This window comes from Populus euphratica, unplaced genomic scaffold (assembly GCF_000495115.2).
Source record: "Populus euphratica unplaced genomic scaffold, PopEup_1.0 scaffold85.1, whole genome shotgun sequence".
Taxonomy (NCBI): domain Eukaryota; kingdom Viridiplantae; phylum Streptophyta; class Magnoliopsida; order Malpighiales; family Salicaceae; genus Populus; species Populus euphratica.
In genome coordinates this window covers 953,666-980,338 of record NW_011499898.1, presented here as the reverse complement: position 1 = coordinate 980,338, position 26,673 = coordinate 953,666, and the positions used below count along the sequence as shown (strand labels likewise).

Below are 26,673 nucleotides of genomic sequence, written 5' to 3'. Positions count from 1 at the left end.
AATATTTAAGAAATAAATAAAATTGGAAATAGTCAACCTAAATTTTTTTAAAATTTTAATCTTTCGATAAAGATCTTTTTAATTAGTTAAACATTTTTTTTTTCATTTTAGTTGGAAAAAAAATCCTTGTTTCTTGAATATTTTTTTAAAAAAACTAATTAGTATAATAATTAGGTTGACTAAGTTTTGCAAACTAAGGTAAGATTTTACACAACTTTTCACATGGTCTGAATTAAAACGAACACACGAGTGATTTTCAGTTTTTCTTCAAAATGTGCTTGGTGTTTTTCTGTTTTTAATTTTTCATTGTATTATTGTAAATATGTTTTTATTTCGAATAAAGATTTTTCAGGTCAATAATTATAATTATTTTTCTTGCACGATCACCAATGTTATCCTATAGAGAATGGTTCTTAAAAAAATTATTTTTTAAATATTTTTTTAATTGTTTTTATATACAGATTTTAAAAATAATTTTAAAAAATAAAAAAAATAATATTTTAATATATTTCAATAAAATAACCACGTAAACTCATAAGCTCATGAGTAATCAGTTTGGGAAAAGTTCAATTTTAGAACTTTTTAAAAATTTATTAAAATATTATTTTTAATATCAAAACATTAAAACCGATAAAAAAAACACTCAAAAACCATCAATTTAAAACCATTTCAAGTGAAATATATTTTTAAAACATATTCTAATATTTGATACTTCATGTTCATGCCTCTTTATTTATTTATTTTGAAGATAAAATTCAAGTCCTGCACAAGATTGAGATGGAATTATTTGTATAAATCAATATCGTTAGTACAAAAATGGAATAAATCAACACCATGAGACATCCCTTCATCAATAAAATGTCACTCAAAAGAATATGATTTTCTTTTTCCACAATGACTGGGAAGATACAGATTACAGAGCCAGTATGGAAAGAAAACACTGTAGGGCAACGTCAGGACCAAAGATTCACCGATTTATTGATAAAGAAAGGAAAGGGACCATTGAAGATGAACTCCAACTCAGATTGGCAGTAACAAAAAATGTAGGTTTGTCGCAGATCCTGCCGCCGATTTGCTGTGAGGGGAAGAATCATTTTGACTTCAACATGCTGCTGACTGCATCATAGGTTGGGACATTGGTAACTGCAGAAAAGGAGTCAAAAGAAAATGTAAATAATCAAAGAACTCACCAACATAAAAAGCAGAGAATTCATAGTGATTGCGAAATACCTTCTCCATACGATGCCATTGTGAGAGGAGAAGAAACAAGCTCTAGGGAAATTTCGGTAATATCCTGCGATGTAACCTCATCTACAGCCTTCAGGAAATCCTCCAAAGGTTTCCTAGACATGGCAAATGTTGCAGGTAAACAAAAGATCATACAACTTTGAGATGATTAACTAGAACATTATATGCAATCAAGAAATCATTGCGCACTGTTTTGCTAATTTGGCTGAGATCATGACTAGGCGAGTTCAACCTCCAAGGAAATTCATGAAGTCAAGTTGGAGTTACCAAAATTATGGAGATAAATTAACACCTATATTAACTGACAAAAAAATCTGCAAGGCATTCAGGAACTGAACTTCAGAATGTCAGCTTGACATCCAAAACTCACATGGAAGTATGGAAGGGCACATCTATAGCAGATCTTTACACTGTCTGGGAGGAGTAAAAATAAATAGAAATAAAGGGGGAGCAAAGAACGCGTGAGATGATGAAATTTGCCTTGTTTGGAAATGAGATAAGAGATGGTGTATAGGGTAGAAATTTCACCTCCGGGCCCAAAATTTCCCAGCCTTTCCACTGGCAATCCCTCTATCCAACATGGAAATAACAAGGAAAGTTTTGAATGATAGAACTGATGGTTTAAAATATATTCCATCCAAACCGTAGAAAAAATATTGTTAGAAGCACTTCTCACCTAAAAAAGCATTGAAAACCCTGATTAATTGAAATTAGAACTATAAAAGAAAATAGCAGCTCTACTTGATGGACCCTCCACCAGTGTGAATGAAGGGAAACAACCTCAAATTTGTAGTGTTGAAAAATGAAACTCCTTTAATTTTGAATGTCTCGCAATGTGTGACAGGGTGAGCTGCTAGTTTCCCATAAATTTTCATTTCAAAGTTTTCATAACCAGAACTTTCAACCTCAAAACGAAAATGGACAGGGTATAATAACCAAAATCAAATAGCTGATATTATGGGTTTTGGTTTAACAGTTTTATGATAGATAGCATGCTGAAGCTATTTCATTCCTTTTTCTTTTGTTGGCAAAATCCAATATAAACACAACCAGATTTTTGAAATGAATAGCACCATAAAACTAGAAAAGCATTTAAAAATTAGAAAAGGAGGGGAGGCTGAGGACTTCAAATGTGGCATAGGGTGGGAAGAGAAACAATTCAAAACAGAAATTACAGCAAAAGAATGGTAGAATGTGAATGACATCGAAGCTGAAATGAGATATCATGATTTCACTTCACCAAGAAAGCTCTTAAATCTTGAATAAATGGATAGAGAGAACAGAAAATTTCTTGTGAAGTACCTCTATTAGCTGATTTATACTCATTCAGAAACTTTAAACCTAATCCTCTTGGGAAAAATAAACACCAGTATTGATCATCAGAACATACAAAACATGGCCTCCAATATACATTTTAAGGTTGCATGCTAATCACACGACTCCTAACTAAGTAAATGAACATAATTTCAGAAATAAAATAAATTTATTTTGAAGAAATCTCATGTCATTCTCCCTGAGTTGGAAAAAGCTCTTGCATGAAATTGTCTGAAGTACATAAACAGTACCGCACTTCAAGGACCATAGACCAAGCAATTAGTTTTGTCAATCTGTAATTGGTCGACCATGTCTCACACTGGCTTGGATGTACCTCTAAGCTAATGCATACCAATGCATGAAATATGTCCAAAGCATAAGTTGTGAGTGGCTTTCAGATGAAAGAAAAACACCCAAAAGACCTGATGACACCATAAGATCCAGTTACAGAGAAGAACTTCACAGAGCTGGTGCTTTGCTATATTGGTGACAGACTCCAAAATTGTGTGATCTCCAATGGGTTAAAACAAGGGCAGTGACATGGTCTTCTGGGCAATTAAGGATGGCAGTGGATCAGGTTTGGAGCCCATTTTTGCTCCACCCAATTCCGACCTGGAATATCTAAATCCATCACCCAACTCCGAATCCAACCAGGTCAGTTCAGGTCAGGTGGAGGACTTTCTCCACCCAGCAGGTATCTAACAATTAAATGCTCATCTTTCCTTCTTAACACTAATTTTCAACACGCACCAAAGACTAAGCAATTGTTTTCAAGTGTGGCAGTGGATCAGGTTTGGAGCCCATTTTTGCTCCACCCAATTCCAACCTGGAATATCTAAATCCATCACCCAACTCCGAATCCAACCTGGTCAGTTCGGGTCAGGTGAAGGACTTTCTCCACCCGGCAGGTATCTAACAATTAAGTGCTCATCTTTCCTTCTTAACACTAATTTCCAACGCATACCAAAGACTAAGCAATTGTTTTCAAGTGGTTTTCATTGAAATAGCCAAACATTGATAAATAACATATATTTCCAAGATTAAAACATTTTCCAAGAATTTTTGTTTACAGGAAAATCATTGATTAAATGTTATTTTGATTTAAATCCTTATATAGATAATCCAGTATTTTAGGTTATTATGATACTTAGTTTTAATTGTTTTGTTTATGAATTTATTCTATTCTCTATTTTGGTTACAGCTTTTGTTAGGGTTTTAATACTTGTAGTATAAAAAGATCACAAATGTTCTGAAACAATTGATGAAAATGGGTGTCCATAGGGTGCTAGATAGTAGGGAACAAGATCATACCTCTTGTTACATGTCAATATTTGTCTACCTATATCTTCTGAAACAACCATCTGCAAAATATACCTTAAAGGTAAGCAAATAAATTCAAGAAAACCTACATACAGTAACCATCCACTGGCAGCACTGCTCTAATATATATGATTGTTACCAAGAACAGAAAGAAAGTGTTACATACTCTAGATTCCAGATTCATCAAAATGGCAGACTTTGTGGACTGTTTAGCACGTTGCAGCTGCACAGGGTCAACTTCAAAAACCAAAAGAGAAACATGTTTGCACAGGATAAAGTCAGATTTTGCACAGCAGAAAGAATAATAGCAAAGGATAAAGACATAATGACAAACCTGCACCAGACGAAGCAACCTCAGTTAGCTCTCTAACCGCTAGCTCAATGGCTGATGATGCAAAATCTGCATCCTGCATCCAGAAACATCGAAGGCAATGACATATACAGTAGTAACGATTATAATCCACAAAGGAACACACTCAGCTATGCCGCTGCTTCTATAGTTCTAACATTTGCCTTCAGTAATAAATCAGCGAAGGTTGGCCAACTAGGCTATATGATGTAAAGATGGGATGGCATAATGAAGGCTTGATCCAAGAACACCAAAGCAGGCATAAATGGTGTTTCCGGAACACAAGTTTGCATATGTCCAGTCAAATCAGCATGATAATGATATGCTCACTATCGTAGGCATCAAATAAGTGCACACAAACATACCCACACACACAAGTTTGTTAAAGATGTGCTCATCATCACAGAGCAAAACTTGCACAAAGAAAAAGAAGTATAGCATGGAGAAACGGGAGTTTGATCAGCCATGCCTTCAATTTTAAACCGACCAAGTTTCCACGAAACTTTCATGCTTGATGATTTCGTTGGCATTTTTATAGTGATTATGTCCTTGATTTCATATTATTAAACTTAATCTTATCTTTGCCAGTTAATTGAGAGTCATTGTAGACATTGATACATAACAGAGAGTGGAATTAATGATACAATATGATGATCCATGCAAGGAAGCTATTAAATGAAAAGGGAACTGAATAGATTTAGTTTGCTTATAAATGATCAGTGAACTTTCTAATATGTAGTTAAACTACATTCTTTTAAATATTAATCTAGCATTCTTGGATTAAATTACTTCAGTAAATTTACTTTAATTTTAACAACTGTTTCGTAGTCAAGTTAGTCTATTATCGATACATGATAATACATGTTTATGTGTGCATGTGCTTGTATATGTATGTATTTCTGCAACTATAATCATGTTTTCTCATCATTCCTCCTCCTCCTCCTCCTCCTCATCCCCCCCCTTTTTTTTTTGAGAATTTGTGTGTTAAAAGATACAAGCTTACCGTGGTAGCTTCGATGCCAAATATGGCAGTGTGATTGTAAATGTTGTTGAATGCTGAAAACAATTGAATTTTGTGATACCGATTCAAGATACGTTGATCTGCTCATCATATCAAACAAATACAATTATGCAGAAATAATAAAAAAAAATCAAATATTATAACATTAGAATGAAGTACATTCCATAATAACAGACCTCGCAATTCAAGAATTTGAATCCAAGAACTACAAGCATAATGACCAATAATCTTCAGGTGTTCATCGCACAATGCAGAAATGGTAACACATTCTTGTATCCATGTATATATTTAGGATCAATTCATAGGTCCATTACAGATCAGGCACAGGCATCGAACTTACATAACCTTGAATACATTCCTTTCCCAGGGCCACCAGCTGAGAATGATCCACCACCTCCCATTAGAACCTAAAGTATGATTAAACATATGACTTGATTGTTTCCATCAAATCATATTTGATAAGGCTTAAAAAGAAACCACATGAAAATTCATGATGCGGGTAGAAATAACCTACCATATTTCAACTATATAGAGTTAATACAAAAAACACATAAATAGAATTTTAAAAACCTGAAGAACTGTCAAGGTAATAGCCTCCTTCACATTATGCCAGCCACCTTTTAGTCCAAATGCAAGAGCAAAATGGGTTTTCTGGTCCTATGATCGAGATTCAGTGTTGAGAACCCCTATGAGATGCTTAGAAAATAGTAAAAAAAACTTTTGTTCTTCAGAAACATCTTAATACATACCCCGGAATCAGCTTGGCAACGAAAATCACCTCCAGTATAAAAAGATTCTGGCTCTCCAGGACTCTTTTTATCAGGCAGGTCAGATAAAAGGGGCTCTGCAATGGCTACCAATTCCTCATGTTCAACACCAGAAGCTGCAAGCACCATACGAGGAGCAGTATAATTTTCCTGAAAAACTCGAAGAAAACTTCAACTTAGGAATGCAAGACTCATTGAAACAAAGCAATAATCTCATATTAAAAAACATGATGATAGAAAAGAAAATTTTCACTTGTACGTACAACTACAAATTCCTCCAAGAGTGAACCATTCAATCTATCTATTGAAGATTCTGGGGCTAAAAGTGGATTAGCCAAACCACCAGAAAAACCAGCAGAGTGAATCGCCTCTAAAAGCACACCTTGAGGGTTCTTTGAAGCTTCACTGATCTCAGCTCTCACCTTCTGAAGCTGCATGAGGCAGAATATCGCATGGATAAGCACCACCTATCTGCAATTTCATAAAGATGAGTGGCAGATACATAATGGCACCACAATGTTGATTTACCTGTTCATTGACCTCCCAATCAAGGAAGACAGGGTTCCTCACACAATCGATAAGTAGCTCAACCATCTCCGGAAGGTAAGTCTTTAGAGCATCATATGTCTATCCCATCTGCTCCCGGGATGCTGAGGATTGCACAGCGCCCCCAATTGCTTCCACTTCTCGTACAACTCGCAAGTGGCTGCGGTTTCTTGTGCTTTTGAATGCCATTCGTTCCAGCAAGTGAGTGGCCCCAAATGTTGCTGGTGACTCATAAACTGAGCCACAGTCAACATATAACCCTATTGACGCCACAGGGTTCTGGTATACAAGTGCATTAACTGATAAACAATAAGCTAAAAACAACATCTAAAAAAAAGGACCTGCAAGAAAAGACAAATGAAAAGGATACAAGCATAAATACCGTTAAAAAAAAAAGAACTGCAATAAAAGAGAAATGAAAAGGATACAAGCATAAATACCGGTGATGTTTCAGATGCAATTCGCAAGCCATTACCAAGTGTTGTAATCTTAGTTACCCCGGGTTCAACATAATCAGGTGAAGTGGAAGGGAGTTCAACTCCTTGAAGTGGAAAGTCTAGAGGTGACAAAGACTTGGACTTTCCCCCAGTAAGCCAGCTGAATAAACCACTGGAAGAGGACGATTGCAAGGCTGCTGCAGCACTCGAACTTGCAAATCTTGTAGGATATCTACGGCCGCCCTAATCACACGAAAGCATCTCTCTTGGTCACATTAGGCCCACCAACCCAAGGGGTGGCATCCCGGTAAAATAACAAGCAGAGAGCTCAGCCACGCCAAATTACGATTGCATGTTAAATGGGTTTTCAGTAAAGACTTTAAAAAATCATATCTTTTAATGAAATTTTCTCAGAAACCAGGCAGAAAAGGTCTATGAATAGATCTGGGGCATAAAACATAATCATGGCAGATTTAGGAAATAGAGATTTAGGAGACGAAACTGACCTTGAGAGCACTGAGACGCGAAACCGCAGTTCTGTACATGATGATGCCTTGCTACTGATTTGATGATGATAGCGGCTATCAGAGATCAAACCCAGATTGATTATATTTGTTTGCTTTTATTATATATTCATTTAAAAAATAAATAAACAAAAGAAAACTTCAATGTATTTGTAATCGTTAGTCGTCACTCTGGAAAAATAATAAAATGTTTTTGTATTTGCTCAAACAGTTTCCAATTTCCCTATCGGATATTTATTGATATTTTAAAATTATTTTTATTAAGAAAATTATGAAATTCTTTTACTAAAATAGAAAGAAATATCCATCTTTCAGATTTAAATTAGTTTGACAATAAAAAAAATATTCTCCAAATATGTGATTAAGATTGAGGGAGTATTTGTCATGGCAGTAGTAATTATTTTTAAAAATATGTTTTATTTAAATTGTATTAAAATAATATTTTTTGTTTTTTTTTTTAAATTTACTTTATTATATTAAAATAATTCAAAAATAAAAAATAATTTTAAGTGAGAAAAAAATTCAATGCCTTTAAAAATGATGTTTGGAACCAATTTCTGTTTAAGCAAAAAAGAATACTAAAAAAGGTTGACGACAAAGTTGGTTATGAATAGTAACATACTGGAACTTGTTAATAATCGCATAAGCAGAGAACTATATAATGAACAAGAGATCATGAAAAAAAAGATAGTGATGTTGATCGAGCCATGATCGAGAACGCAGAGAGGAACCTTAACCGTCAACTTGTCAAGAGGAAGGCTGTTCACGAAAATGCTTATAAGCAGCTGGCTAATACATACAGAGGCAATGGAAGCCAACGAGAGATTGAAAGCCTTTTAACATCCAAAAGTGATGATTGATGATCGATCAATTGTAAGTTAGTTGCCCTGTGCAAAGAGAAAACTCTAAGTGATCGATCAACGTGCATGCTGGAGGTTTTTGATAATATAGAACAAAGAATGCATGGACTAGTTTTTTTTCAATCGGATAATGCAGAAGTTTAATGGGAATAAGCAATGCAAAAGCACAAATGAATGTCCTTATCACCGGTAAGTAAACTATAGAAACAGGCTTGAGGTAGTCGAAAAAAGGATCGGAGGGCCATAAAGGGGAAGCTATAGATTTAGCGTAACACAAAGTGCAAGCCAGAGGAGGCTGATGCATGGAATATAAATAGGCAACAAAATCTCATGCTGATCTTGTGCAACAACTAAATAGAAGCAGGTGTAGCAAGGGTGTGGCTCTGTCAAGGAAAGCAATCAAAATGGAAAAAATAATGTATCATCTGCCGTGTGGAATGTAGCGCGGATTCAATGACAAAGGTATCAAGAAGTGGCAGCGATGAAAAGCAAAGATAAAGAATTTGATCTGTGGTTATTAATGAGGGGATGTTAGGTAGAGAGAGTTCAGAATCAAAAGTGAGCAAGAGGTCATAGTGTAGGACGTCACCTATGGAGGGTAATGCGACGTGATCTGTTGTCGCTTCGCATTAAGTGATCGATCAACGTGCTGGAGGTTGTTGATAATGTAGAACAAAGAAATGCATGGACTTGTTTTTTTTTAACCGGATAATGCAGAAGTTTAATGAGAATAAGCAATGCAAAAGCACAAATGAATCTCCTTATCACCGGCAAGTAACTACAGAAACAGGCTTGAGGTTGTCGAAAAAAGGATCGGAGGGCCAGAGAGGGGAAGCTATAGATTTAGCTTAACACAAAGTGCAAGCCAGAGGAGGTAGATGCATGGAATATAAATAGTCAACAAAATCTCATCTGGTGCAACAACTAAATAGAAGCAGGTGTAGCAAGGGTGTGGCTCTGTCAAGGAAAGCAATCAGAATGGAAAAAATAATGTATCATCTGCCGTGTGGAATGTAGCGCGGATTCAATGACAAAGGTATCAAGAAGTGGCAGCGATGAAAAGCAAAGATAAAGAATTTGATCTGAGGTTATTATTGAGGGGATATTAGGTAGAGAGAGAGGAATCAAAAGTGAGCAAGAGGTCATAGCGTAGGAAGTCACCTGTGGAGGGGAATGCGACGTGATCTGTTGTCGCTTCGCAGCTGGTTTTGTTGGGTTGTCATCTGCAGGTGAGGTATTTTGCTCGGGGTCATTTTCATCTCCTGCAAATGGTACATGCATGTGGAAGATGGCCGCAGTTCTGAGAAAAATACATGGTTACTAAGTTTGAAGAGGTGAGAGGCTATAGAAAAAAGCTTAACCAAACGCATGGCAGCTTGAATTTCAGCTGCAACAGCCATGTGTGAGAAGGCAGGGAATTAATAAGCAGAAGAACAACAACAAACAACGACCAGGTGAAACAATGACAGAGAATTACCCAAACCAAAAAAGAAAATGATGCAGACCTAAAAGAGAAGAACGAAAGGAAATGGCAACCCGAATATGACCCCAAAACAACGTGCTCTTACAGGCTCAAAAGAAAAGACATGAAAGCATGGAAAACCCAATGGCAACAGTAGCATGCCACTTAAAGAAAATTATTAACAAAATAGACCAGCAAAACAAAGGAGAACAGTAGAAAAACAAACTAACCAATGGCCCTCCCGACAGCATAGGAAGGCTAATGAGAGGCAAAGGAACTGAATTTTCCAAACCAAAAGTAAACACCCTGAAAAACGTCCAATCCGACTGACAAGACCAGCAACACAACAGAGCCCGGTGCAGCCAGAAACAAACCATCAGCCGCTTGCAGCAGGAAGCCGGCAGCAGAGAAGCCGAAGGAAGTGAAGAGAAATCTAGAAGCAAAGAAGCCCATTGCAGCTAAAAGACATCCATACACAGCCAAGAAGACGAAGAGGCAAGACCAAGCCTGCATACCAACAGGCGGGCTTGATTCACAGCAGCAAAATGTGTGCTCTCCCATGTTTTTTTTCCTAGCAATGTCTCCAAGAAAGAAGGAAACGAAAACCCGAAACAACCCGACGTACTCAGCTCTCAATCACCCAATGCCCGAGAACAATTTCGCCAGCACGCTACCGTTGTAAATCCTGGTCAAAATTTTATTGGATAAGTGAATTATTAAAATTACTAATCAAACTAGAAATTTAAAAAGATATAAATGAATAAATGAAATTAATTAAAAGGGGTGAAATTGATTGATATCAATTGATGATAAAAAGATTTGAATCAAATAGGAGATAAAAAAACAGGGTTAAAAAGGGAATTTAAGGACTTAAGGGACTACTATAGACATAATTAATGAGGGGTATAAATACATGAATGGCTTTCTTAGGAAGCAATTGGGAGGGTTTGGGTGATTTGTTTTTTGTTTTTTCGCCTCAAATTACACCAACTTAAACACTAGACATAAGAGAAGAAGAGATTAAAAAGGGGTTTCAAAGGAATTCGGTTTAGGAATCAAGAAAACTCTCAAATGGAAATTAGGGTTGTTGCTGTAAGTTTTGGGGAAGAAAGAAAAGGAGGAGAGAGTTTGGTTCGGGGTATCAAACTCTCCTGTAAATATAAAACTGAAAGTAATAAGAGCAATGAGAACAAAAATAAGAAAAAATAGATAAATAATAATAATAACAATAATTATGATATATAATAGAAGGATGATCTCCATAAAATAAATTTTGTTTAGAATTTATAACGATAACAAAATTAATAATATGTTTCAATAATAAAATAATAAAATATCTCTAAGAAATAAGTGAGGTAATAAAAAATAAATTATAATAAATAATAGTGCAAAAAAAAAAAACAGGACATTGCATTCAAACAATAATAAGCTTGATAAATAAATAATAAAAAAATTAAAATAAATATATTTCAAAACAATAAAATGACCCTAAGGTTTTATAAGAATAATTGATATGATTTATATAAGGATTGAACAAAAAAAAAAAGATTGTTAATGAAAAGTCACGAACTGACTAATTTTATGCTCAAGAGTGGAGCTCACAATCCAACAATTAGATAAGGATACAATTTTGCATGGAATATATTAATATGTTATCTTACCTTGGTTTAAGATCCCAGCTTAATCGGAGTTCAATAAAGACTAATGATTCAAGTAGAAAAACTAGAAAGATTATGTGAAAAATAAAATAAAATATATAAAGGCACAAATAAGGGATACAATTGTAATTAATGATAAAATTACCTTTAAAACAACAAATAAGCCAATTATTCCATACAAAAAAAAAAAGGGTAAAAGGATAAACAAGGAAGAAAATTTGGCTTCATGGATAAGTGTAGAATTTAAAGAAGTCAATCCATAGGAAACAGTAGGCTCTAATGGTTATGTCTCCGGCATTAATCATTGGATAATGCTTCTTTTTAGATATATTGTGCTTCTCATCAGCCTGTCATCTTTTATGAGGAACTTGTAAGACCATTTTCCATTTGATAAAAATTGTCATCGGTAATATCATAGGAAAAGAACACCCTACAAGGCAGTTTCAATCATCGACCAATTCCTTTTTTTTCCATTGTTTATTATGTCTATTTTTTAATATGTGATAAGCATGGATGTTTTATTAATTAGGATGATGGAGATTGTAAACAAACTTCCCGGATTTTATTCATATTGAACAACAGCTCACCAATTTTCAAGGGAGGCTATTGGGACTGGATAACAACATGGAGTGGGAGCACGTGCACATACAACAAGTGGGTGCTCGACATCTTGTTTTTTTCTAAATTTAATATAATTTTTAATTATAAAATTTAGAATTACTATGTTAAAATGTGATTGTGAGTTGATATTATATTTGATAGGGTTATATGCCAATGAGATTGTAAGTTAGATTGAATACAATGAAACTATGTGTTAATGTAATCATGAGTTGGATTGGATACAACAAGACAATGTATGTAAATTGTATGTGCATGGTTAATGTTTGGGATATGAAATAAGATTGGGCATGGAAAACATGACGAAACAATTAAATTAAATGTGTGATAAATATGGAATGATATTTAGTGACTGAAATGTTGGTAGTTAACACTAACAACTCGATGATGGAGTTAGTGTCCAGTAATGAGTTATGTTGTAGAACTAGTAACCCGAAAATGAAACCAATGTCTAGTAATGGGCTAGTGGTATCAATTCATTTGAAGACCGACTTGTTGGACTAATAATGAAATATTAGATAAAACCTAATTATTAAATAAAATGGTGAACCATGGTATCAAGTACTGGATTAATAAGAATATTATGATTGGTTTCATGATATAGATTATTGAGTTGATTAATGCCTAATATTTGTGAAGAAATGAAGATAAAGATTATATCACCTAAGAAGAATGCATGAAAGGGTAAATATTTTAGCAAATTTATTTAGTGATAATAAGGGTGACCATTGTGAGGAGGAAGATGATGTTACCACATCAAGGATGACTTTAGAGATAAAAAAAAAAAAAAAGGATTAAGCACAAGACTCTGTTAAAAAGTCAAGTAAAGTATAAAGTAGGGTTGCATTTTATGAATTTTTTTGTATAAAAAACTTTATGATAATTAAGATTGTGTAATAAAGTGAATATAAAAATTTGTGAAAATTACTTGTGTAGCATAACTTAGGGCTATTTAAGGGGACAACCTCTTAAAAGGAAAAAAAATTATTATAAGAGTATACGATAGAAAAAAAAAAGATGACAAAAGTCGTGAATAACAAAAATAATGGTTGTTCAAAATTATTAAAACATATGTATATGATATATTTGATCATGTGTATCAGAGTATATATAACAAAATTTGGAATTTGTTTCCAGGTTGTGTGTTTGTATTTTTATAATATGATATAGATTGACTTGACATTGTAAATAAATTATGATTGTAATTGTAGCAGAATGATATCCTGTTGGAAATTATGATAACCATGTGTTGGAAACTGACTGTCAACCATGTTATTCAATATCAAAAATGCAACGAAAACTATAACTAAAATTATAAATTTATGCGAGAAGAATCCACTCCAAATACAAGTATTCAAAGGAGAAATAATGCAATAATATTCCAATCATGTGATGAAATGGACCACTTAGCTAAAAAATATAATAAACCTTGAGTATGTTTTTACTCGATGAGGGTGAAAATATGTTAATGATGGGGTCATGGTGTTGATATAATATGACAAGTAAAAAAAAAATGATGATAATGCTACTAAAATCAATCATCATAAGACAAGTCAGTGCTAAATGATCAAAAATATAAAAAATGAGAATTTTGAATTGTTAAATGTAAAAGTCAAATCAATAAAAAACATATGATATCGGTTTTCTTTTTTTGTAAAGAAATGAGTATTTATGGTGTTTCTTTTTATATTAATAATGTTGCCGATTAACATCAACATGTAGGTAAAAAGAAAAATATGGATGACATAATAAGGTTATAGAAATATATCTATATAAATTTGGCATGAATGATTCAAATGATGGATTAAACCGTAAACAACGAAGTTGAGAATGGTTAAGTTGATGAGTGACATATATACATGTTTAATATGGAGATCATGTGAAAACTAAGTTTCAATTATCAAATTATAATTAATTTTGAATATTATATATATATTGACTCCATACAAAGTAAAAAGTAAAAATTATTATAAATATTATGCTTGCAAGTTGGTCAATTTCTTGTACTCTTGTTTAATGAAGAGAGATGAAAGTAGTCTTTCATTTTGTACAAAAAAAATTATTACTTTAAATTTCTAAGTTCAAAGCTTAAAAAAACTATTTTAGATGTATAAATTATGGAGTGTTACAATGGGGCTTTTCATCTTCATTTTTCTTTGTAAATAAGTGGTATAATACTTTAATCTATGCAATTTGTACATTGCTAATAATATATTAATGATTTTTTTCATAAAAGAGCAATATATTTGGAATTATGTTGAATGTGTGAATATATATGTAAGTGTTTTGTGATGGATTAATGTTAATATACATGAAAAAGGAAAAATAGATTGATAAATAATTGAAGAAATTGTGAATGCCATATATTAAACTATGAAATTTATAGGTGAAATGTTATGATTATTTGAATTTAATTTGAATAATTATAAGGGTAAATGTGTTAATTAGAATATAAAGGTAATTGGATAAGGATTTTATTAGAAAACAAGTTCACAATCAAGTGACTACATCACTTCATGTTCACTTCATGTGATTGAATATCCTAATTTATATTTATATTTTATTTTTTTAGTTATTATTAATGATTTATTTATTTATTTTATTTAAATAAATAATTATTGATTTATTTTATTAGATGTTTGTATAGGATTTTTAATTTATACTTATATAAATATTAAAAAAAAACATGTTGATGCAACTTATATATCTAATATTTTTTAAAAAAAAAATTATAACTCGTAATAATATATAGATGACATAGCTACTAGTGTGTATGCATCTTGTAAAAGAAGATGCAGTAAGAATAGATAATAGACAAAAAAGAGAGGAAGGTATGCTTATCTCATAATGCCCAACTAAAAAAAAGAGATAATAAAAAAAATGCATTCACGGGATCAAAGAATTTTGGCATTAAAGCCCTAAGTATTGTAACTTTTTTTAAAAAAAATTATTTTTAGTTTTAAATTAATATTTTTTTAGTATTTTTTATTGTTATATTATACTAATATCTAAAATAAATTTTAAAAATTAAAAAATATTATTACAAAAAATATTTTAAAAAATAACTTTTATTACATTTTTAAATAGAGATCGAGCCTGTATCTTGAGTACCATATCAAGGCTCTAATAGTTTTTTTTTTATGTTAAAAATCATGTAATCTAGTATTAACAAATATTATTAAATTTTATTTGGCTTGATGAATTGATATAGGATTTATTCAAGATTAAAGCTCTAATGGTTTTTTTTTTTCATGTTAAAAATCATATAATCTAATATGAACAAATATTATTAAATTTGATTTGGCTTGATGAATTGATATAGAATCCATCCAAGATTAGATTTAAAAAAATCAATTGATTTGGTTAACCGCTTGAAGAATCAATTCTGGATGAAAATTTAATTTGATTTTTGATTTTTTTTAAATAATGTCATTTTAATAAAAAAAATATATATATATCACTTTTTGTTATCCAGATTAATTTGCCCAACCTCTTATCTTGGCTTTAATCCATGTTATGGGTGAAACCAAATTTTAGCCTGTACCCAAGAGAAGTTAGAAGAAGGCTCCTAATTTTGCCAGAATGAATGGCCTTACTATCATCTCGGAAACTGCCACAAAAAATAAAATCGGTGGCATCAGCAGCTTCACACACCAGTCAACCAAGCCTAGATTTCATCTTAGCCACATAGTTTTATGCTCCTATGCATGATTTTTAGGATCATTGAGTGGTTTATTATGAGATTAATTGTAGAGTATTAGACAAATAAGCTTGCATGCCAAAAAAAAAATTGACAAAAAGATTTCGCGACCAGAGTTTGACATGCCTTTCTTGAAGGCTTAAACAGAAGCTGAAATTAACTTGTGATTGTTAAATTTAACATTTCAGATAACCTATATCGCGTGTATCTGTTGCAGGGATGGATAACGAATCTGTGAAAATTCCAGAAGTCGTTCTAGTTAGTTCCGATGGCCGTAAAATGCCGGTGTTGGGGATGGGCACATCAGCTTCTCCACTAGAGGGATCTGACGAAACAAAAACAGCCATTCTTCAAGCAATCGAGATTGGTCACAGACACTTCGATACAGCCACGTTATACCTAACAGAGGAGCCACTAGGAGAAGCCATTTCTGAAGCCTTATCTCGCGGGCTGATCAAATCACGAGATGAGCTCTTCATCACCTCGAAGCTATGGTGCAGTGATGCTCATGGTGATCTTGTCCTCCCAGCCCTTAAGAAGAGTCTACGGTATAACAATATTCGTTTTTACTAATCAAGCATATTGATTAAAAGCCAGGATTATCAATTAATTCACGCCATGCATGCATGCAGGAATCTTCAGCTGGAATACCTTGATCTTTATCTAATTCATTGGCCTGTGAGCTCGAGATCAGGGACCTATGAGTTCCCTATAAACAAAGGAGACCTTTTACCTATGGATTTTAAATCCGTATGGGAAGCTATGCAAGAATGTCAAGATCTAGGTCTCACGAAATCCATTGGTGTCAGCAATTTCTCTTGTAAAAAGCTTTCAGACATCCTAGCCTTTGCAAAGATCCCTCCGGCAGTTAATCAAGTAAGTTTGCAATATGACTTTTGGCTTTATCATTAACCATCACTTCCTTGATTTCAAGAAATGAAATATATGTGTGTATTAAAAGTGAAAATGTGGGAACTAATTGAAAGGTAGAGATCAATCCATTATGGCAACAGAACAAGCTAAGGGAATTCTGCGAGGCCAATGGAATCGTTTTGACAGCTTATGCTCCTTTGGGAACCAGAGGAACCACTTGGGGAAGCAACAGGGTTATGGAGAATGAAGTACTGAGAGAGATTGCAACTGATATGGGAAAGCGTGTTGCTCAGGTATGCTCATACTCCTAACTCTAGCATGCATGCATCCTCTTTTCTTAACATTTAACACTTCTACTCGTACAATTACATTTGGACGGATAAACACACATGCACGCGCACACAAGAATAGGACTGAATTCATGGGTTTTGAAAACAGGTGTGCCTCAGGTGGGCATTTGAGCAAGGGGTCTGTGTGGTGCTGAAGAGTTTCAACAAAGGAAGGATGAAGGAGAACCTTGAGATACTCAACTGGACATTGAGCGAGGAAGAATCCAGGATGATCGGTGAAATACCCCAAAGCAGAGGATGTCGCGGAGAAGATTACGTCTCAGAAAAGGGGCCTATCAAGACAATTGAGGAGCTTTGGGATGGAGAAATTTGATTTTGTTTTTAGATCCTTAGGTACAAACAAAAACTTAACGTCTCCTGTTCATCTTTGTCGCGCTCTTCCATTTCTGCCAGTATCATAAAAAGAATAAATTACCCTCGTCCAAACTCCAAACTAAACATAACGGTTAAAAGGGAATAAAAAGTGGTGTAATATATACAGAGAGAAAGTTATTGAAACTTACAGAAGGGAAAGCAATAACACATTACTTCTCCTGCTGGTTTTGCTTCTAATCTACAAATTGTTAGGTTCAAAAAGATTTATTCTCTTACAATCCCCACCGTGACGCATCATTTTATCCCTAACTCGAGCAAACCACGACTCGATTCCGACGCAATTAAGTGCTGCCATTCAATTGACCATCGGCCGAAGTCAGCCACTATAAAATTCCATCCCATATGGTAGAGCCTCAGGCTAGGGTCTCCCTTGAGAGCTATAACTGGTCTCGAACCGAATACTACAGTAAACAAATGCCACATGCAAGCCCTCAGCCAATGCCTCCTATCCTTTCCATCCATCACGGGGTCCGTAGTCCGTGCAACAAAACAATGGAAAGAAAGCTCAACAGACATATCAAATTTCCCATGCCAAATCTTCCAACGTGTTGCTACACTACTTGAAAATATTCAAGATATTCTAAGAGCATTTAAAGCAGACTAAAGAAAAAAACCCTAGGTTGAGAGTTCTTTCTCATCCTATAAATATTAATCCAGCAAGCAGAACGGATCCAAACCAACGAGATTGGCATGGGGGAAGAGTGTGCTGCAATAAGACAGTGTTCAGATGCAATTAAGAGTGAACTGCTATCGACAAAAACAAGGCTATCTTTCTGCAAAACAGAATGTGGAGTGGCATGCTGATGTGTCCGAATTTCATTTTTAGAAGGAGGCACTAAAAACAATGAATCCAGCGTAAAGTAATAATGTCTTTGTTTTACTAGAATAATGCTTACGGAGTAGGAAAGAACAAGTTGCACTTACATGCTCCACAACTGTTGTTGAAGGCCTGTCCTTGAAGCTTACAAGATGACGGACAGCAACAAATTAATTTGAAACACGGCATATATTGAGAGAGAATTTGAGATCACAAGCAAATAAGTTAAACTGAAACTAGAAACGAACGGCTCTATGCTGTTATACACAGGCAACTCCATCCGAGACCAAGAATCTGGCAGAACGGGAGCTGACCGTCCTAATTGCTGCACCAGCTTGGCAGACGTGTTCGGTTGCTTACAAAAATCTTAAGCATGTATGCATCGCGAACTTTTCAAGAGTAATGATCCACATCATTTAATATAGTGGAAGTTAAATCTTATTATGTCTGATATCAATAAATTAAAGAATGCCATCAAGATTTTTGTTTGCAGTATCAAAGAATAGCTCCCGAACAAGATGAAGCAACTTCCCCATGAGATTCGTTGTAGAAGTTTCGCAGTAGTGGACAACATATATAAATAAACAAAATTAATTGTTTTCCACCCATGAATTAATTCATAACATTAGCCATTTCACCAGATTTGCTGTTAGCTTAAAACATAGCCATAGTAAGATGATAGGTTTATCTGGGATTAATCCGACAAATAATTGAAGAAATAAGCACAAGAACAATACCCCATTCCCTAGCTAGCCGTTTATTTAAAGCTTCATTTCACATATTCGCAGCATGTGCTGGCTCCACACGAGTCCACATAGCAATGCTTTGCTGTTCTAAACTAAAGCAATATTATTATGCCTTCAATATTATAGTATATCATTTAGGTGTCCCTCCCTCCTTCCATTATCCCCTAATCTTTGGGTGGGTGAAATATGTGTCTTTACCTGCTCGGTAAAGACAGGAAGGACAGAGGCACCTATGATTTTGCTGAACAGGAAAGATGCCCCATATCATATCCAGGTTTAGGGGGAATAAGAGATTCCAGAATTAAAAACATCATTCACACGGCCATTGATCCTTTTCAAGCTTAAAGTTCTTGAAAGATGAATTTAGCTGTCAACTTTCATAGTAGTCTTCGATTCTCCATGAAAACTCATCATGATCAAATCCAATCCATACAGTTAATTCAGTTGGTCGGCCATAACTTGAGTGTGTATACATATATATATGCGCTACAAAGAAGCCATGCCCATCTTGGCAACAGAAAAGGACTTCATCAATGGTAAGAGGAGAGAAATTGGACGGTGACGACCTTGCATACGTTCTGATAACCATTTAAAAGTAAATGGAGACAGGTTAATTTGTGGGTCCTGATGCGCCCGTTAGAGATCCGGTTTGACTAAAGTAAATTTGCCACTTTATTTATTTAGATCTCTTTGTACTAAGCTTTTGGTTTCTTTAGATTTGCCTTTCACGATTATCAAGTCAACCACTTCTTGGTACATAGTCGAGGTGTGATTATTATTATTGTTTTGTTTGGTTTGATTTTTATTTATAAAAATAATTAATTAAAATTTTATAAAATATATATATATATATAAATTGAAATCTGTTTCAACCCGTTGATATAGCAGAGCACGAGGTATAATGATATTGTCAAGATATTATGTTCATTGAAATAATTATTTTTTTGATAGACTATACTCGATGTGTTTGAATGAGAATGGTGAGGGGTGACGAATTCTATATTCATGAAAGATACTTATGACCCAAATTCTAAAGTTTGTACATAAAAAAATTAATAATTTAAATTATTTTATGAATAGCTTAAAACATTTTTAATATTACATCTATCGAATCCATGCGCCGTATTCATCAATTGATGTTGGTTCAAAAGAATTCGGAAAAAATATTATCACTGAAAAGGAAAAAAGAATTCATTCTAGGATATATGCACGTAACATATTCCATATTTAAATGTATGTTTAATTTTTTAAAATATTATATTGTTTTACATGATTCCGTAATTTTATTAGTTAAAAGGTTCAATTAGAAAACAATAAGGATGCAAATAATATATAATTTAAATATTAAATTCCCACGAACTTTTAAATAATTTAAGAAGCTTTTAGTAAAGATTGATCTAGAATGGAAACATCTTATCTTTTTTCTTTCTAGTTTTACTTGTTAACAAAAAAAAATTAAATATACAAAATTATTAAATATTTTATGTTTAATAAATACGGTTTTAAATACTTTAAAACTTCATGAATTATCAAATAGTTAAAGTGAACATGGTGACAAACACGACAATTATTTATAGATTGTTGCTATGAATGATGTTAACCTTTTGTTAAAAAAAATAATTTTAAAGAATATAATTTAATTAATCAGATTTTAAATTTTTTATTTAAAAATTACTAATTTAATTTCTATAAATTTCAAAACAACCGGTAATTTATATAGTCATTAACTTTAGGATATATAAAATTAGTCGAGATACACACAAATTAATCTGAATATCTATATAAACAAAATTAAAAGTTATTGCATGCAAAGCTCAATTTTTCTTTTCTTTTTGTTTTTATAAAAAACTTAGTTTTTATTGTGTCATGTTAAGTGTGTGTTTAGTAGTATACAATATTTTTACAAAAATATTTTTTATATTTTTTACATTAATACATTAAAAATATAAAAATATCTAAAAAAATCAAATTAACATCATTTCAAACAAAAACATTTTAAAAAACAGACCAAAATACTTTAGAGAGTATTTGAAAATGTAGTACAAACCGTGTTCTTAAAAATTTAAATTTTTTTTATTTTTTTAGATTGTTTTGATATGCTGATGTCAAAAATAATTTTAAAAAATAAAAAAAAATATTTATTTTAATATATTTATAAACAAAAATACTATGAATTACCACTGCTATCACAATTAAAAAAAAATTAATTCCAAGCAGAACTTGAGGTCATTTAAGTAAAAAAAAAACTATACCTTTTTAAGTGTGTGATTGATTAGTACTTAAAAGTGCATTTTTATCATGGTTTTATATCATCATTTTGCACTTGAAGTATCAATAACTCCTTAACTAAAATATGTTTTATAATAATGTATCTAATAATATAAGATACCTATAATTTGTGGTAAATGTCTATTTTTAATGCAGGCCTATCACATAAATGAAAGGATTGATTGATGACTTGAAGAACTTAAATTGTAAGGATAAAGAGATGGTCAAACTTAGAGAAGAGATGTCGGTGCAATCCAAACTGGAACACTGTTTGGTAATTGGTTCATATCTGGAGCTATAGATCTCAGATTTAGGTCCAATTTATATGGATGGAAAGGTAAGACATAGGCCTACAACTTTCATATGGAGCCCAAGATCTAAAAAGGCCATTATCAAGTCCAAATTGTAGCAACAACAAAGAAGCCCGAATCTGTCTTCCAGCCCGAGCACTGTTCGGTATTTTGTCCATATCTGTAGTTCTAGAAGTCCAAATGAGCTGAAGTTTTTACACAAGATAGCTGAGACAATTGCCTACAACTTTCATGTTTGCACCTGGCTCCAGTTTGGACGTTATCAATGACGTTTTGGGCAGACAAGAGAAGATAAGGATTGTCACCAAGTCAAAAGTTGGCCACCCACTTATCAATTAGTCATCAAATCAATAGTTCCCAATTTTGGCCTATAAAAGGAGGCATTTGCCATGCATTTAGGCATCTTGGTTTCCAGATCAAGATCATGCTCTTCCTTTCTCTCTTTGTATTTTTTGTAATGTTTATGCTTTGCTTTCATTAATATTAAGTTTATGCTTTCATTTCCTTTCCTTTACTTAGTTAACTTTTATGTTCTTATTTTGTTTATCTATTTTGCTTTCTTTCATTATGTCTAGCTAAGTTAGTTATGTCAAGGTGAAAAGGTTACACTAATGGTGTAAGAATAAGTATAATGTAAACTTAATATGGACTTTAATGTTTGATACTAACATGTTTTATATTTGTTATCTTGTTCACTCTTTAATACTTTGCTTGTTAAATGACTAATCTTGATTTATGTTGTATAACACTTGGTACAACAAATGCTTGGCACTTTCATAGCCCATAATGTATGGTATAACCGACACCTGAGTTATGAAAGGAACTTGATTTGTTGTTAACATAAGTTATAATCATGAATGCTTGACGAGATTTACAAGTATTAGCATTAATCGAATAAGATGACTAATGTAATTATGTTAACAATTTATAATCTCATTGGAACCGCCTTTATGTGTGGTTTCCAATTGAATAATAAGAGTTTATATTATACTTGTTTGACATACCATTAGTGGAATCTCTAACCTTGACATTTGTTATTATCATTGTTTAATCGTTACATTAATATTCCATCTCAAAGTTCTCATCTTCTTCTTCTCCTTCTTTTTCATTATTATTAATATTACTAGTACTATTACTATTACTATTATTATTATTATTATTATTATTATTATTATTATTGTTATTATTATTATTGTTATTGTTATTGTTATTGTTGTTGTATTATTGTTATTTATAATTTGTACAAATAACCTCCCTGTGGTTCGACCCCGGTCTTGCCGGGTTATTTATTACTTCGACACTCCTGCACTTGGGAGAAGATATCAATCTTTTAGTCGTGTCAGTGATAAAAAGTGTTTTTTTAAAAATTAATTAAAAATATGTTAGAATAATATTTTAAAATTTCTTTTAACATTAACATATCAAAAAATATTTAAAAAATAATTTAATATTTTTATAATGAAAATAATTTAAATCACAAAAATAACACAAGAAAGAACAAGCCATATAATAATACGAGTACAAAGAAAAAAAAATTTAATAATTGTTTTTGGGAAGATAATTAAAGCATGTTCGAGATTTAAAATATGTTTAGAATGGCGGTGTAACTAAGATTTTATAAGATTTTGACTTTTATTTAAAATTAATATTTTGTATCATCTTAATATATGAAATATTTTTAAATAAAAAAATACATTAAAAAACTTAGGAATTTACTTACCACACAACCTCGTAGCACGGTTGTGGTGTGTGAAAGAAACGCAGGAACAGTCCAAGCATGAAAAAGGTATTATGGGCCCACCACTAGATCTCTTTGGGACTCCCGAATCTCCTCGTTCTCACTCTTGTCGCGTCTGCTGCTGGCAAAATAAATTCACTATGTTTTGTCACCATAATGTCACATCACTCCTCCTCATGCTCCGTTCACCATTGTTCTGTGACAAGGACAAAAATTTAAGTTCTCTGTTTTTTAAATTAAATATTTTTAATATATTGATATAAAAATTAACAATAATTATTTTTATTTTTATTTATTTCTAATTAAAAATATTTTGGATAACGTATACTAAAAATCACATGTACACCATTTTATTAAAATTATTTTTTCATATATTTTTTTAAATTTTAATTTTAAACAATATAATTTAATGAAAAAAATATATCAAATACCATTTTATAATGGCTATATTTTGTAATTTTATAAATTTATCGGTAATTAATAGATAAAGCACAAATTATTTTAATTTTTTAATATGAGTTAAAAGCCAATGATAGTTAATTTTTTTACATGGAGTTGAGGGTTCTTTGTGGTGTTTAAGATTTTAGTAAATATTATTTTTTAATGTTTTGTATTTAAAAATATATTAAAATAATATATATTTTTATTTATTAAAATTAGTTTCTAATATAAACATACCTAAATAATCTAAAAACAAGAACAAAATTTAAACTTAAAAAATCAAATGCACAGTATAATTGCAGAAATGCATTCAATATGACGCCTCTCTAAACATAACCAATATCTCACGATACGAATATATAGGGTTAGCTTTCATGTCGATTTGGAGATCTCACCAAAGGGGATTTCAGAATTTGAGCTTTGTGAAGGAGGGAGAGAAATTAAAGATTGAAAGGGACACGCACTGAAACGCCAGATGACAAGATTTGTTAGAGGGAGAAACTAAAGATTTGATTTTGAGAGAAATAGAAAGAGATAAAGAAAAACAAGAATAAAAAAAAACAAAAGAGACAACCTCTTGAAAGAGACAGGTAGGCATCACAGACATACATAATAATTTATTTATTTTTTTAATATACTGTTAGAAAGAAATACTGACTTTGACATAAAAATTAATTGGATAAAGTACATTAATCCGCACATAGATAATATAATTGATTTTTATTTATTTGTACTGTGATTGAGGAAAATAATGAGATTATTTTATTTAAAGTAATGTTTAGTTATTGTTAGGAAAGATGGTGAAGACAGGAAGAATATATCTCTCTTGAATTTAATACTTTTATAATAATTATTAATATTTTATTAGTTATTTTTTAAATTTATTTTAAAAATAAATAAATAAATACATGAATAAAATAAAAAATTAAGTTTAAGAACCCTTAAAAACACCATTTTAAAACTTAACTTGACAAGTTAATATATCATTCCAGTAATTTAAGATATAATTCTATTCATGTTTCAATAAAATTAGGAAAATAATTTACTTGGGCTGCCTTGAGACCCGATTAGTTCTAAAATCCCCAATCAAAATTTATTTATTTTTTAAAATGTTATTATATTTATTTTTTAAATAAAAAAATAAATTAACTCAAGTAATCTTACATAATCCTTGACCCAACATGTATCCCAGTTAAACTCCCGGATGATGTTTAAAAACTATAATTAAAAGTATGGAATATTTTATGGAATATTTATAGACTTTCCTTTTAATAGTTATGCTTACTTCTTTTCTGTTTCCTTTTTAACATAAATACATAACAATAATATATATATATATATATATATATATTATATCATACTTTAACAACACAAATTCATCTCTATAACATAATAAATTTATATTTTTATTCTTTCAAACCAAACTTTCAATTCTAAATTTCTAACCTCATGCAACAAAAAAACCAGATATATATATATACACCCACACATTGTTGGGCCACAAGCAGGGAAGAGCATATACAAAAAGCGAAGGGCACGAGACGTATAGAGAGCCCTGTTTCTGCCTCCTCTCTCCTCTCGAAGGAAAATCGGGGATGGGTTCTAACAGTATTGTTTCAAATCGTTGGATGTCGGAGAAGATGAACTGCCTCGATCTCTCACCCAATTCTAACTCAGATAATGAAGAGGAAGAAGTTCATGTACTGGCAGTGGATGATAGTCTTGTTGACCGCAAAGTCATCGAGCGTTTGCTCAAGATTTCTTCTTGTAAAGGTAAGCTTTGTCCGTGTCTTTGATTCGATTACGAGTGATTAAGTATTCTTAATTTGAGGTTGAAGTCTTGGTTTGGATTTTGTTCGCAGTGACAGCGGTGGACAGTGGATGGGGAGCTCTAAAACTGCTTGGATTATTAGACGACGACGAAGAAGACAAGAGCAGCTCCTCGTCCTCGTCCTCCTCCTCATCTGCTGGTTTTGAGGTCAGTGAAATAATAACATATAATATCAATTATTTTGATTATTTATTTATTTCCTGATTAATTTTATTTCTCAGGGGTTGAAGGTGGATCTAATAATTACTGACTACTGTATGCCTGGAATGACAGGATATGAGTTGCTCAAGAAAATCAAGGTGGGTCTTCGCTATTTTATTTTATTGAATTAAATAAAGCATAAAATGTTGATAAATCTTGCGTATTGAGCAGGAATCATCTAGTTTCAGAGAAATACCGGTTGTGATTATGTCATCGGAGAACGTGATGGCTCGAATCGACCGGTGTGATATTTCATTATTCAATCAATTCTTCAGTGCATGGTTTTTAAAATATTTTTTTCCTTACTAAAATTTGGAATAAAAACAGATGTTTGGAGGAAGGAGCTGAGGACTTCATAGCGAAACCAGTGAAATTGTCAGACGTTAAACGACTGAGAGATTACTACATGGCAACCAGAGAGATCAGATCAGTTCAAAGCAGCAGCAATGTTAACAAGAGAAAATTACAGGAGAGTTTTGATGTATCTACATCTTCATCGCCACCCTCTGTCTCACCGTCTCCTTCGCCTTCCTCTGCGTCTCCACCATCACTGTTCTCATCATCAGCGCCGTGTTCTCCCTCGTCCTTAGATTCTCCGACTAGACGGATCAAAATGACGAGCTTCGATTAGGTCCTCACATATTCTAATTCGATTTACCCTCCGATCAGACAATGCTGGCAATTCCCTGTCGATTTTCACGGTTTTTGTTGCTAATACACCTCCCCTTTTTATTCTTTCGGTTCTTTTTACTCCTGTGGTCCCTGTGTTTTTCCATTAATTTATGTGAGAATTGATAATATCGGACGAGCCTCAAGATGTGTTCTTGGATTTCTATGAAATACTACAAGGATATATCATTTTATATAATAATAATAAAGGGGAATGGTATTGAAAAGA

General features: G+C 32.5%; 2 protein-coding genes, 1 long non-coding RNA gene and 1 pseudogene across 3 annotated transcripts; 2 read left to right on the top strand and 2 right to left on the bottom strand.

The window, feature by feature from the left end:
- Positions 1-760: 760 nt before the first annotated feature.
- On the bottom strand, positions 761-7,640 carry LOC105132402 (mitochondrial-processing peptidase subunit alpha-like; annotated as a pseudogene).
- A 514-nt stretch (positions 7,641-8,154) lies between these two features.
- LOC105132397 (uncharacterized) lies at positions 8,155-10,146 on the bottom strand. Its single transcript, XR_843568.1, has 3 exons — positions 10,079-10,146; positions 9,548-9,686; positions 8,155-8,413 (listed from the first exon to the last, which is right to left on the bottom strand). It is a non-coding gene; the product is annotated as an uncharacterized LOC105132397 (long non-coding RNA).
- Positions 10,147-16,103: 5,957 nt separating this feature from the next.
- LOC105132396 (non-functional NADPH-dependent codeinone reductase 2-like) lies at positions 16,104-17,360 on the top strand. Its single transcript, XM_011035886.1, has 4 exons — positions 16,104-16,372; positions 16,457-16,700; positions 16,811-16,990; positions 17,136-17,360. Exons 1-4 carry the CDS (start codon positions 16,104-16,106, stop codon positions 17,358-17,360), a joined length of 918 nt encoding a protein of 305 aa, XP_011034188.1.
- A 7,867-nt stretch (positions 17,361-25,227) lies between these two features.
- LOC105132395 (two-component response regulator ARR5-like) lies at positions 25,228-26,673 on the top strand. The gene is made up of 5 exons (XM_011035885.1): positions 25,228-25,516; positions 25,606-25,721; positions 25,796-25,873; positions 25,947-26,017; positions 26,103-26,673. Exons 1-5 carry the CDS (start codon positions 25,339-25,341, stop codon positions 26,404-26,406), a joined length of 747 nt encoding a protein of 248 aa, XP_011034187.1. The 5' UTR covers positions 25,228-25,338; the 3' UTR covers positions 26,407-26,673.

Bases quoted from the DNA above. Each gene is read 5' to 3' on its own strand.
- LOC105132395 (XM_011035885.1), top strand. From the start codon at position 25,339: ATGGGTTCTAACAGTATTGTTTCAAATCGTTGGATGTCGGAGAAGATG. The intron at 25,517-25,605 runs GTAAGCTTTGTC...TTTTGTTCGCAG, and splicing joins CAAGATTTCTTCTTGTAAAG to TGACAGCGGTGGACAGTGGA. The intron at 26,018-26,102 runs GTGTGATATTTC...GAATAAAAACAG, and splicing joins GTGATGGCTCGAATCGACCG to ATGTTTGGAGGAAGGAGCTG.
- LOC105132396 (XM_011035886.1), top strand. From the start codon at position 16,104: ATGCCGGTGTTGGGGATGGGCACATCAGCTTCTCCACTAGAGGGATCT. The intron at 16,373-16,456 runs GTATAACAATAT...GCATGCATGCAG, and splicing joins GCCCTTAAGAAGAGTCTACG to GAATCTTCAGCTGGAATACC. The intron at 16,991-17,135 runs GTATGCTCATAC...TTTTGAAAACAG, and splicing joins TGGGAAAGCGTGTTGCTCAG to GTGTGCCTCAGGTGGGCATT.